This window comes from Adiantum capillus-veneris, chromosome 5 (assembly GCF_014529385.1).
Source record: "Adiantum capillus-veneris isolate H3 chromosome 5, ASM1452938v2, whole genome shotgun sequence".
Taxonomy (NCBI): domain Eukaryota; kingdom Viridiplantae; phylum Streptophyta; class Polypodiopsida; order Polypodiales; family Pteridaceae; genus Adiantum; species Adiantum capillus-veneris.
In genome coordinates, this window is record NC_140935.1 from 129,906,879 (window position 1) to 129,920,646 (window position 13,768).

Consider the following 13,768-nt stretch of genomic DNA (forward strand, 5'->3'; position numbering starts at 1 on the left):
AAGGATCCTCTTGTTTCAGCAAGATTGATTTGAAAAGCGGATATTATCATATCAGAATCGCTCCAGGAGTTGTCTTCAAGACAACCTTTCGGATAAGTTTTGGTTTATACGAATTTTTGGTGATGCCCTTTGGACTCACAAATGCTCCAGCAACTTTGAACCGAATGATGGATAGGATTTTCCAAGAGCATCGATCTTTTGTGGGCACTTTCTTTGACGACATTATAGTTTTCTCCAAGAATGAAACAGAGCACTGACACCATTTGCTACAGGTCTTTCAGACATTGTGCGATCATAGATTGGTTATTAATGCCAAAAAGAGCGAGTTTTTCTTGCCTGAGATACATTTCTTGGGACACATCATCACAACAAGAGGAGTACACATGGACCCGACCAAAATTGAGACTATTCGCGATTGGCCTAACTTGAAGAATGTTCATGAAGTTCGAAGCTTTTTGGGCTAGTGCTCTTACTATCGATGGTTCATTCGGAAGTTTGCAGGGATAGCTTCGCCTTTGCACATATTGACTCAGAAAGGAGTCCCTTTCTCGTAGGGACCAGCAAAGATCTGCTTTTCAGACATGTCAGGCAAAATTGACTACTACTGGACCAATGTTGGTGTAACCGGCTTAGACATTCCGAGCGAGAAATCAATAGCAACACACGAGCAGAAACTTCATAATCACTGAACTTATATATATATATATATATATATATATATATACATATGTATGTATGTATCTACATACATATATATATCTACATACATACATACACACACACACACACATATATATATATATATATATATATATATAGAGAGAGAGAGAGAGAGAGAGAGTTGACACGCCCCAGCGGAATTCCGTGCCCAGAGGTATTGGCCCCAGTGTCTGGCGCCCCTTTCGGTATTCCTTTTTCATTAATAATTGCAAAGTACAACTTCGGCCAATTCAAGTGAAAAGAAGTTGGCCTTGGCTCCTCCATCAAAGAAAATGAGGGCTTCCTGATATTTCACTATGCCCCCATGTGCGGCAAAGTTTTGTGCTTTCGTTCATCTGATTCGGGTCGATCCTTTAGTTCATCTTCTTTCCAAGAGTTCTTGTTCATCTCTTTCTGCGAGTACAGGTTCCGCTTTTCTGCACTCGTCGGTCCTTTCGGCTTTCCTCCCGACCTGAGAGGAGAAGCAATGGCCACACACCATCTCGAGTAAATCTTACCAATCGGGTAATTCTTCAGGTGTTTCGCGAGGCTCGGGTCCCTGGAGTACTTGATCAATCTGTTCACACATATACCAATCTGCAGTTGACGTTTGTACTCCGTTCTGGCAAACTTTTCCGCCGAAAAATTTTCCCAAATCTTCATTGTTTTCTTTAGTTCCCGCGCCGGATTTTCAACTTTTCTCTGCCTTCCCACTAAGAGGTGTTATCTCTGTCATATTCTCCACGAGAACCCATGTGTAATCTGGGATTCTTTACGACTTTATGCCCTGTAAGACAGAGCGATGAAGACGGGGGCGCGTTCAATGCGCGATGTATGAAGGGTGGGAGTGGCTGATAAGTCCGAGGTCAGGACACGAAGATTCTTTCACAAAAACCTGCGTGTTCTGCAAAAAGAATCGGATCCTCCGTAGGAGAAGAATCTTTTTGGGCTCTGATACCACTGTAACCGGCTTGGACACTCCAAGCGAGAAATCAATAGCAACACACCAACAAAAACTTCATAATCACTGAACTTTAATAGAGAGAAAGAGAGAGTCGACACGACAACGGCGGAGTTCCGTGCCCAGAGGCATTGGCCCCAAAGTCTGGCACCCCTTTGGGTATTTCTTTTTCATTAATAATTGCAAAGTACAACTCCCAAGGGACCTTTGCTCTGAGACTCTGCGTCCAGAGACTCTACAAAGTGAGGCCCCAAGGGCTCTTATAAATTTACGAGGGATGCCAAAAGCAGAGCCCCAAAAGCTTCAAAATTAAAAGCAAATAGTCCCCAAAAGCAACTTGTTCCAAAACTGCCAGAAAAAGAAGCCAGTGTGATTTACGGAAATACGTACAGCTGCCATGTCAGCATGTCAACACGAAATGCGGGCATCCATACAGTTGCCATGTCATCAGCCACGTCATCAACAATCTATGGACAATCCGTACAATCAGCCACGTCATCATTTTGATTGTATTGTCCTCTGTTATTGGGTGGTTGTCACGAGTCTGTTTTAACTAACTTTACTTGTTGATTTCTTTTTGGAGGAAATTTTATTTGACTTGTTTTAAAGCACCCCTCTAGAAATGCCAATGCCCGAGTTGCATGGTGTGAGGTGGACAGTGAGAGTCTAGGCCGGACGGCCAGTGAGCACTAAAGTTGGACAAATGGACTAAAGTTAGCCACGGTGGGGCTACGAGTGTAAATCACCTGATAGCTTGCCGACAATTTAGGGAACTGCTATTTTGGACCAGAGAAAGTGTTCGCGTCATTAGCTATGGAATGTCAAGGGGAACATTTTATTACTCTGCCGCGAAGTCAATTGGGCAACCAGTTGAGAGATTTTTTAGGCGGCAGCCCCAAAATGGGAAAATGCGTGTAATTGTGCCAAGTGGCACATTTCTGTGCACTTTCCTCATGCAAGAGAAGGTAGCGCTGAATTTATAGCTGGGAGGCTCATTTTGGAGCTCTCGGTCACAGGTTAAGAGCTATGGAGTGCTTTCTTTCCCTCTTATGTACAGTGCGGTGCCAGGAGTGATGCCTTGCACGCTACGCACTGCTCTCTCTCTCCCCTACGAGCAGTTATGTTATGCCCCTCAAGTGGGCTTCTCATTTGACCAATGTACGGCTGTGGGGATTTATGCTTTTGTGCTGAGGCAAGAGCCTCTCTGAACAGGAACGGGTGTAGCTAACTGCTACACCAAAGCAGGCACCGGTGAGGGTGATAACCTCACCACACAGGTGCATTTTCAGCGCTGCATATTCGCAAAAATTGGATTGTTTTGCAGCCGTCATGATGCCGGGAGCATTGGGAACAGTGCCCCATTGATAAACGATAGTTCGGGGGCTGTTTAGGGCTGAAAACTGAGGAAAAACCATTAATTACAGCGTGCTGTAATAACTGTTTTTGCGCAGGAAACAAGGGGTCTATGCTATTGGAAACGAGTCGGAGCTTGGGAAACTGTCCAGGGCAAATTTTGGGGCCGTTATGCTACCAAAATTTTGCCTGCAAAGGTGCCATCTAGCTGGATGCACATGAAAGTCTCAAGGACTTAGGTTTTATAGCTTATTCCTCATTCCTGAAGAGTAATAAAGAAATACCGAAAGGGGGGCCAACCTTTGGGGCCTACAGGTGTCACTGTCTGCTTGGGAGCATTCTAGCTTCCTGGTCGTGCTTTTGTTTTGAAGTGTAATTCCATTCTCAGTTACAGGTTCCTTTTAAGTCATTGCTTTGTGTCGTAAAGTCCAAGTGTTAAAGATCGGGTTAAAGCTAAAGTCCACCGCCCTACGCACCGGTTTCATGGTTCCGTTGCCGGGACAAGATCACTTTTTCCTTAAGAAGTGAGCCTTGGTTGGTTTGCGGCGAAGACACAAAGCACAGGAACTTGGAATTACACTATGGCTGACAGGACAGACGATGCTAGAGAAGAGGGTTCCTCTTCCCAGGGTAGACAGACTATTCCTTTTCAGTATGAAGTTGGCGCGAGTTCACGACCACCACTGTCTAAGCCTTTTGTTCGTGTGAATGCACAGCGAGAACAGGTTCAAGGGTTCATGATTGGGCACTTTGAAGAGGATGCGTTCAGGACACAGTTAGTTGCTGCTGTGAATGTATTCACTCGATGCAGAATCCCAGGTTTATGGATTATCTGCAAGCACCATCAAGTGGCAAGGGAATGTCCTCAGCGTACAGAGCCTGTTGAGGCTCGAGCCCAGGTTCCCAATGCAACTCAGCAGGATAGGAAACACTCGCATGTTGCGGAGTCAGGGGCTCCAAAACAGGTTCCTCCCGTGCTTGAATAGGTGGCTAGAACGCCTATTCCATATGTTATGCCAGTTCAGGCCGCCACCTTTCAGAGCCCACATGCTGTCTTGAATGGACAAGGAACTGGTTACCAGGCAATGCACCCCAGTTTTTCCACCACCCACGGTACATCCTGGGTATTTCGGGGGTGGGTCTGTGTTCCAAAGCATGACTGGATATGCACTGAGAAGTCAGCCGTACATGCCAGGAACAGTGTTTGGGGGTATGCAAGGCATCATGTCAAACCCCATGTATGGTAGTATTGGCGTGTAGCAGGGTTTTCAGTGCAACCAAGGCCAGTTTGGGGTGCCACAGGGTCATTCTAGGATGGCTGGTTTTTCTGGACAGCAGCCAGATATCGCACCCCTGACGCAAAATGTGAATGGCCAAGATGTGCCGATCATGCCTACTACAATGCCCATGTTGCAAACTATTCCTTATGACAATTTGGGGGCACTGGAAAAGCCGAAAGCTTACAAAGAAGGTGGTGCAGCTGTAAAGTTCAGCACTTTCAGTGGCTTCGAAGATAAAGCAAAGGCTCTCACTTTCCTCCAGCAGTTTGATACAGCTTATGCAAGAGGGAATTTTACAAAGGCCTCTAAAGTAAGAAAAGCTGCCACTTTCTTAGAGGACAATGCGCTTACATGGTGGACAACACTACTAATGCAAGGACAGGCACCCGCCACTTCGGTTTACTTCAAGCAAATGTTTGCATCTACTTGGCTGTCAAATGAATTTGAAGCCGATGTCATGACAGATTGGCATTAGCTTACCTCGGCTACATGCAAGAGCTTGCTGGAGTACAATAGGAGGTTTTGTAAAGCATTACTCTCAGTGACCTCCTATAGATATGTGCCATTGACACAGCAGATAGAGAAGTACTATTGTGGGCTGCTTAGAGGGCTTCGCGATTACTGTACCAAGAACAGAGTAGCTACCCTCACTCAGCTTATGGAAGTTGCTAACATTGGTCTTGCCTTGTTGAAAGGAGAGGATAGTGGGTTTCCGAACAACGAGAAAGGAGGGCAGCAAAAGAAAAATTCAGCAAAGCAGCCGTTTGCGAAAGCGGCTCCTGAAGCGTCCCAGGGACCAGCAAAGTTCAATAAAGGCAAGGATTCAGCCAAGACTTCTGGAGCGCAGGCAAAGAAGCAGAAAAGGAAGCCTTTTATGCGTAAGACGCCCGAGGAAAAGAAGGTCTTGATGGCTGAAAACAAGTGGAAGAGATCCACTTTCTCGGACACATTGTGTCAAAGGATGGTGTCCGAATGGATCCTGCGAAGGTAGAAGCAATCAAGACATGGCCAGCTTTAAGGACTGTGCACGATGTCCATAGCTTCTTAGGGCTATGTTCTTACTTAGAAGATTCATCCACAACTTTGCAAAGATTGCTTCACCTTTACATGCTTTGCAAAAGAAAGAGGTCACTTTCAGATGGACCCAAAAAGAGATTTCAGTTGTCCAAACGGATCATCAAACCTTGCGATACTTTCCGACACAGTCAAAGCTATCGGAAAAGCATATGCGATGGGCAAACATTCTTTCCATGTTTCACTTCCAGATTGTGCATGTGGAAGGCAAGAAGAATGTTGTGGCTGATGCGTTATCAAGAAAGCCACAAATTTCAGCTGTGTCAATTCCTTATCATCACGAGCTTGATGACATGAAGGAACAGTATGCGAATGACGAAGCTTTTGCAAGGATCTTTGAAAAATTATAGGAAGGACAACGTCATGAGCACTACCTCCTCAAAGATGGTTTTATGATGATGCATGGCCGACTCTGTGTCACTAGGCCATTGCGACATAAGGTCATGCTAGAGAGTCATGTCCCACCGTATGCGGGGCATCGTGGTATAGATGCTACAGTGAAAGCGGTTGAGACATTCTTTTATTGGCCTACCTTGAGGAGAGATGCAGATGCGAGCATGCGTGATTTGCCAAAAGGTCAAGTTTGACAGGCAAAAGGCACCAGGGCTGTTACAGCCATTGCCAATTCTAGATAAACCATGGGAAAGCATAGCTATGGATTTTATCTTTGATCTTCCAAGAACACAGACATGGAATGATGGAATTTGGACCATTATTTGCAGATTCAGCAAGCAAGCTCATTTCATTCCCATTAGGAAGAAGATAAAACGAGATCAGATGGCACGTCTCTTTATGTACAATATCTTTAAGTACCATGGTATGCCACAGTCGATTGTCAGTGACCGTGACCCACGGATGACAAGTCTATTTTAGAGAGGCATATTTGAGAATATGGGCACTACGCTTAAGTTCTCACTGTCGTTTCATCCACATACAGATGGGCAGTCAAAAGAGGCAAATTCTATTGTCTTGGATCTGCTTAAGTGCTATGTGTCAGAGCACAAGGCGAAGTGGGAGCAGTATTTGCCGTTGGTTGAGTATGCGTACAATAATACAGTGCATTCTTCAAAAGACAAAGCACCTTTTGAAATTGTCGAAGGTCATGTGAAAGTTCCTCCCATTTTGCATACCAAGAAAAAGATCTTTCAGGCAAATCAATATGTACAGAATATGGATGAAATGTACTAGAAGATAAAGCATGCCCTTGAAAGGACACACGCAAAGCAAAAGAAAGCTGCTAATCTCCACCGTCGTGAATTGTTGTTTTCACTAGGTGATTGGGTATTGTTGCGGTTTGAAAAGGCACGCTTAAAGAAGCGAAAAGGTCAAGAAAGTCTCTTTACAAAGCTTAGTATGCGTTACTATGGGCCTTTTCAAGTAACAGAGAAGATCAGTGACGTCAGTTATAAGCTAAAATTGCCTGAGAACTAGAAGATTCACAATGCCTTTCACGTGAGTCTTCTCAGACCATTTATTGGTGATGTGCCAGAGGATATGCCAGTTGAAGAGCGACCAGAAGTTGAAGAGCTAGTTGAAATTTTGGTCCCAGAACAGATCATGGCACACAAGGAAAGAAAAGTCAAAGGCAAGATTACAAGGCGATATTTGGTGAAGTTCAAGAACTATCCACCTATGGATGCAAAGTGGATGGAAGAGAGTGAACTGTAGAGTCACTAAATGTATTGCAACTTTACCTTGAAGCCTTTGGTTTACCACCTACGTATTCTCCAACTCAAGAAGAGCAAAGGTCAAAAGGAAAGAGACCTGCGCTAGAGGGGGGTGATCCACGAGCTAGCACTTCTCATGTATCTATGGATTTAGTGCAATAGAAGTGTACCCAGCTTGGCAATTGCCCTTGGGGAATAAAACTTTTGTTCAGTGCTATAGAAGTAAGTATGTCTTGTCAGTTGTCAAGAGTACAGTAATTGCTTCTAATGAGTACATGTTGACGCATTTTTAAACTGTTGGTTTATTATGCTTGAAAGGATTCGAAGTGTACTTAAGGTTATGGACTCTATTAAAGCCAGTGGCCCAGTGTGAAAGCTATCCACTATGTCAATGGAACAGTCTCACAGGTAGACCATACATGAGTTAACAAGTGTTGAATACACGTGTTAACTCTGAGCATGTATGTCTCGCACCAGGTTGACCAAGTGAATACACACGAAAAGGTTGACAACCGTGATACGGTGTCCTTGAACTGTTGTACACACTAATGGATTGATATTCGTGCAAATGAGGACGTTCGCGATTTCGACGTTTCGGGCCGTTCCAGGCTGGCCGTTCCGGTACCAAATACCTGTCCGGAACGTCTGGCCGTTCTGGGCCATGAAAACCCTCTAGAATGCCGTTCCGGCATTCCCAGCCCACAGGGAGGCGTTCCCAGGTAGCTGTGTCTACTCCGAAAGATCCCGTGGATCAATAGGACTAAATCTAGTGCAGACAAGACTGCACAAGAGGGGAGTCACTCCGCTCCTTTGTCACACATTACCTGGATAGAATAGTCACTGATTTTCCTTTGGATTTCAGAAATACTGTTGTGCTCGCAATATTCTGTTGTAGGACTTTACGAAAATAGGGATTCTCGAAATTAAACATGAATGATGTGTACTGTCTCATGTGATTTGTTTGAGTGCAGGAACTGAAAGACGAAATGACTGCAGCATTTCGGTCTTGAAAATCTCTATAGACATGATCACAATATCGATTAGTTAATCCGACATCAGTGAGGTCCGGGATGGATTTAGATGCGATTACTAAATTCGTTGCTGGCAGTCATGGTCTAAGATTTGGAATGAATTTGTCTGTGATTGATTTGATCTGACATGTGACGTGATGTGATGTGACTGTCGTCTTCGTACAAGTCCTAGATGTGTCGTGTCTAGTGCGTCGGTACTTAGAGTGTCTACTAAACTAGTTTATGGCCTCTGTCCGTTTTGCACGCATAATCGAGGGCGATTACCATTTTTTCACGAGGGGGTATGTCGCAAACTGCTCACGTGGCATAACCTACTAATAATAAGTTGTTCCCAACTTATGGGAGATTGCCGAGGGGACAAAGGGACACAAAGAAAACTAACCTACGTGAGTGCTGCTAACGTGGCTCGCTGTACGAATGCCGCAAATCGCGCTGGCTGCTGACGTGGCACAACGTTCGGATTTTCGTGATTTGCGCTAATGCGCTGACATGGCACAGCTGTACGGATTTCCGAGAAAAGTGCAGGCAGCTTTTGGGCTTACTGCTTTTGAGTTAGAAGCTTTTGGATAACTGCTTTTGGGGCTCTGCTTTTGGCATCCCTTGTAAAAATAAAAGAACCCCAAGGCCTCACTCTGCAGGGCATTTGGACACAGAGTCTAAGAGCTGAGGACACGCAGGAGTTATACTTTGCTCAAAGTTTAATACAAAAAGAAATACCGAAAGGGGCGCCAGTCTTTGGGGCCAATCTCTCTTAGCGGCACAAAACTACGTCGGGCCATGTCGACTCAATTTAACTGTGATTTGATTCTGTGAAGTGTTTTAAGTGAATCTCTCTCTTTTGTCACGACAGATTCCAAACTTGGGATGTCCATGTTTGTTACAGTCATCAACATTTTACGTTAGATCTTTTGTGGGTTTTGCTTCTAGTTCCTTGGGCCCCATCGAACGGGGTTCCATAAGTTGGTACAAACTTCTTCCGCTGCTACTTCTAGGGTTAAGGCTCCTTTGTCGGGTTCTGCATGTAGGCTCTGTTCTTCAATTGCTTGACACGTCAGCAGTTTGTGACAGTTACAGAGTGGAATGCTCTGAAGAAAGGTTATCTAATGCAGAAGACAATGTTGTGTGTTACTCAAGGATTGAGGAACAAGGTTATGACAGAGTGCCATTGTCTACCTTTTGCAAGCCATCGCAGCATTGAACATTTGGCTAAGCTATTTGTCTCACAAATTTTCAGATTAGAGGATACGCCTAAATCTATATTTTCAGATAGAGATCCCAGTTTCACGAGTTTGTTTTTGAGGGCAATCTGGGACAATATAGGCACAAGATTTAAATTCTCGTCCTCATTGCCACGGAGAGATGGGCAGTCGGAGATAGCCAATTCAATGGTCTTGGACTTGTTGAAGTCGTACATCTCTAATCAAAAGACTCAATGGGAGAAGTATTTGCTCTTGGTGGAGTTCGTCTATAATAACACAGTTCATACATCTACGGGGAAGGCACCATTTGAGATTATTGAGGGTGCCAAGAAGAATTCACCCATTCTAAGCACCAAAGATAAGATTTTTGAAGCAAATCAGTATACACATGATCTAGACACTAAGTACGGGAGGCTTTGGACAAGTCTCAAGTACGGCATAAGAAGGCAGCAGACAAGCATTGTTCATTTTTTTAATGTTAATAAATTTGACCCGTTTCAAATTTGCCTGGCTACTCACTTTTAAAAGGTTTTTAAACCTTAGGCTTAAAAATAAGTCCCAAGACGGGGGTTTCTGACCTATCTGCAAACCAACAAATTCATTCCTACTGTTTCCACACTCCTCTCGACTTGGTCTCCCTGCTTCCCATCGGGACGTATTTATATTGTGTCCGGCTGGCCACTTTCTAAGGCGGCCACAGTAAAAATGTTAAATGGTGACTTTTTCAGAGCAAATTGGGGACACCATGTTATTCATGTGCTTGTTCTGATGTATTTTGCAGTACGTCCGCCTCCTGTTCTACTTGTTATACTATTTGGACACCGATAAATTTCCATATGGCACATTGCAATAGAAAATTTACCCATCTATTTAAATTATTAATTGGTACCAATAAGCTCATAAATTAGTTATGTGTGCACAAAAATCATTTTCATTCATATGTAGCTTTAGCTAAATATATTACATGTTTTGCGTCAAATCTTCTTTGAGAAGAATGAATGCATCATTCTGCTCATAAAACTCACAAGCATGGTCATTCTAGTTCATCATAGACATACATATTGAGATCAGTGCGGTCTGGATGTGATGACTAGATAGAAAGGTCAAGTGTGGATCTAATGTGCTATCCGAAGTCAAGTGCGGACCCAAGATGAGAATATGAATGATAAATGTCATCTCAAACCCCTTGTAATATTTAAATTGAGATGTTAATATTCAGTGTGAACTTTGTGATTAATTGATTGTTTTTCGAAATAGATTAGGATATCCACTAGTGCATGCTACAGTAGACACAGTAGAGCCTCTCCCAGGCAAAACCTGAAGATAATTATGTTCATACTTATCAGTTGAGCAAATTGCCTCAATCTGACTTTTTGAGTGGGCTACGGACTATTCCCTCCAAAACAAACATAATTATCAACTTTTTAAAGAAATACTCTAAAACATCCCTATGGTTTCAATTCCTCACAGAATGAGAGCATGTGCATCCATGTCTCGGACATTTTTAATAATATCTAGCATCGCCCCCTAGAGAAGAGGGTCTTGTCGGAATTGCATTACGCAACTGGAAGGGCACGGAAGGAGAGTGAGGACAGCGTAAAATCACCCAAAATTCTCAGATAACCCGAAAGTAGCCTTGCAATTGGCTATAATTGTTCAAAAGGTGCAGGACAGCAGAGTACAGCTATCCAAAATGGCCAACAGACAAACAATGGAAACGGAGCTGAAAATGAAAGTGCACTCAAGCTAACAAAACCGAAGGGCTCTAGCACTGGCGTTTATGTTATTAAGGATTGAGATTGAACTTGATTATGAAACTTTATAAAGATTTTGTTTCAAATCAATAACCCAGTGACCCCATTCTGAATCCCTTGTCCTGAGTTCACCCATTATTTAAAATAAGTCCTGTTTAGAAGTAACTTATGGTGCTGTGCACACATATGGGTCATTGCCATGAACGGTTACAGGATAAATGCAAGACATTGAATTGTAAAAAAACAGCTGCTATTCAAGTGGAAAATGGCAACTAGACACAGTCCAAACCCATGTAAATAGAAAATTACCACGCGAAGGAACGTGATGTTCCATTTATACTTAGTAAATTGCAGCTTGTCTATGATGTATGCATGCATGTGTGCGAGAGCTTGAGCATGATAAGTAATAAGAAGAGAGATTAGAATCTAAATTGAGAAAAGAAAATTGAATCTGAGGACACAGAACAGCAACAGAATGTAAAGCAGATGTTGTAAAAATTATAGCATACCAAATTACTACTACAACGCTCCAGATCAAGGGTCTTGATGGCAACATAGTCGCTGAATGGGATGCATTTGGCACGGTAGACAATGGCACTAACTCCGCGTCCAACTTCCTCAAGGAGCTTGTAATCTGATTCACCCACAGGGTAGAATCTCTTGTCCAATTTTGGGTCTGACAAGGATCCCTTCTTCTCTAACTTCCCCTCCATAGCTTCTGTATGTGAAGCTCAAATTCTGGCTATACACATGAAAGGGAGGGGACTGGGCTCTCACTCATCGTCAGTTGATGAAATTTCTGCAGCCAGCAATACTCTGTTCCTCTGGTGTGCAAGGGGCTTGGGCAGCAGGGGTGCCACAAAATGGAAGATCCGCCCATGGCAGAGAGAGAGAGAGAGAGAGAGAGAGAGAGAGAGAGAGAGAGAGAGAGAGCACTAATTAAAAAAATTGGGAGAAAATGCTCACATGAAACCGAGCTGACTTGCTTCTTTGCGCTTTGAAAGAGGGGGAAAAAAATTATATAGAATTGAAATCAAAAGAAGGGTCCAAAAATATAGAAGAAACTAGGGGTTTTTCTGAATGTGGTACGAGGAAAACAGATGTTTGACTAAATTATTAAAAAAAAAATTATGCAATGTGGGGAGGAAAAAGAGGGAGAATTGTACACAGAAAACCCAAGAAGAAAGAATGAATCCGCGGCAGACTTGCAGATAAGCAGAGAAGAGGGCCAATGGGGGTGGATCTCAGAAGAAAATGCAGGGCGCTTCTGCGGAAAGCTTCGGAATCGCCAGGCCCATCAAGACTGACTCGTGGGTTTTGCGCGCAGATTGGGCCGTGTGCGAGAGAGAGAGTTCTGAGACTCTGAGAGGCGCCCACGAGCGTACGTGTGTGTGTGTGAGAGAGAGGACGAGAGAGCCTCAGACTGAAGCAAAATGGAAGGCATGTAGGCGCTATAGGTACATCTCCAAGTACACCCTTGAGACTGCCCCTTGTACTTACATAAATAGCTCTTTAACTCTTTTGTTTCTCCTCCCGACTCCCCCCTCGTTCCCCCCCTCCCCTCCACCCAGTGTTCGGGAAAAATGTGTCTCAACTTAATATCGTGCCGTTTTCAATTTCGAAAATGCCGGTTGAGAGCAAGGGGAAAAGGAGAAATTCCACCTCAAACTAGAGAAAAATAGTGTAAATACCAAAAAAGTAGCATGATTTTCTAAAATTCCCTCTTGCCAAATTCAAGGAAAGGAAGTTTGTATGTTTGGAAAAATGATTTTTCTCGAACACTGCCTCCACCCAGCAATAAGTAGCAGTTCTCAAAAGGAAGCTTGATCACTTATCTCAAATTTCAATCCTTACCTTACCAGTTGGAAGTTGGCACTTACCACCACTGTCGGGGAAAAATCAATTTCCTAACCATATGTCATAGACATTCCGTTCCCAGGTGATGGAGCTTACATGCTCCCCCCTTATGCGGTTACTACTCGGTATGTGGGTGGTGAATTTTGTTGGGTGTCTCCCGAATGTTTTTCTATCTTGTCATTCATACTATGAGTCTTGGATGGGTGTTGTTTACCTTGTGATGAGAGGGGTCTGTCCTGGGTGGCAACCATGTGGGATCTCTTGCCACCCATGTGGGATCTCTGAGTTTCTTTGTTGCTCTTTGGTCTTGAGGTCTTGGTGGAACTTCTAGTGTCCTAGATTTGTCTTAGCATGACCTATCTTATACTTTCTTTGAGTAGCTGATATAACCTAACTCACAATTGTGAGTATTGCCAAAAAAAAAAAAAAAAGGAACTTATGGTGTCCTAGATTTGTCTAAGTAGGACCTATCTTATACTTTCTTTGAGCGCTCTATTTTTTCACATTTTTATGATACTTTCACAAAATTTTGGTGAAAGATTCCCTTTTCCCCGTGCCATAGTTGGCATTATTGAATCTATGATTGGTTGTTTTGTTTCAAATGTTTCCATCACAATTCTAGCACCTTTTTCATTTTTTTGTTGGCAATGAAATAAGGAGGCTCGATATTGGGTTGCAGTAGCGAACATGCAATAGGGGAGCTTCGGCTATAGTGATCAAGAAGTCAGTTGAATGTCATTAAACACCCTAGATTTCTCTAATAGAGGCGTTGTTACCTCTACCAAACAAAATGTTGTAGTATTCAAGATTGACATCTAACAAAAACAAGTTTTACGATAGTTGGCATGCATTGGAGCCAAATGTTAAATTAGCCCCCACAAGATTTGAGCATG

The 13,768-nt window shown here is 43.4% G+C and overlaps 1 protein-coding gene across 4 annotated transcripts in view; it reads right to left on the reverse strand.

Moving 5' to 3' along the window:
- The window catches only part of LOC147458106 (uncharacterized), a 108,882-nt gene extending 96,350 nt beyond the window's left edge, over positions 1–12,532 (reverse strand). For 2 of the 4 annotated variants that reach the window (XM_086512845.1, XM_086512844.1), the window contains exon 1: positions 11,528–12,530. In XM_086512845.1, the coding sequence (XP_086368971.1) occupies positions 11,528–11,731 (204 nt within the window). In that variant the 5' untranslated portion in view covers positions 11,732–12,530. Of the gene's footprint in view, positions 1–11,527 lie in introns of all 4 variants that reach the window. The other 2 variants (XM_086512846.1, XM_086512843.1) reach the window with 2 other exon arrangements.
- Between the last annotated feature and the right edge of the window lie 1,236 nt (positions 12,533–13,768).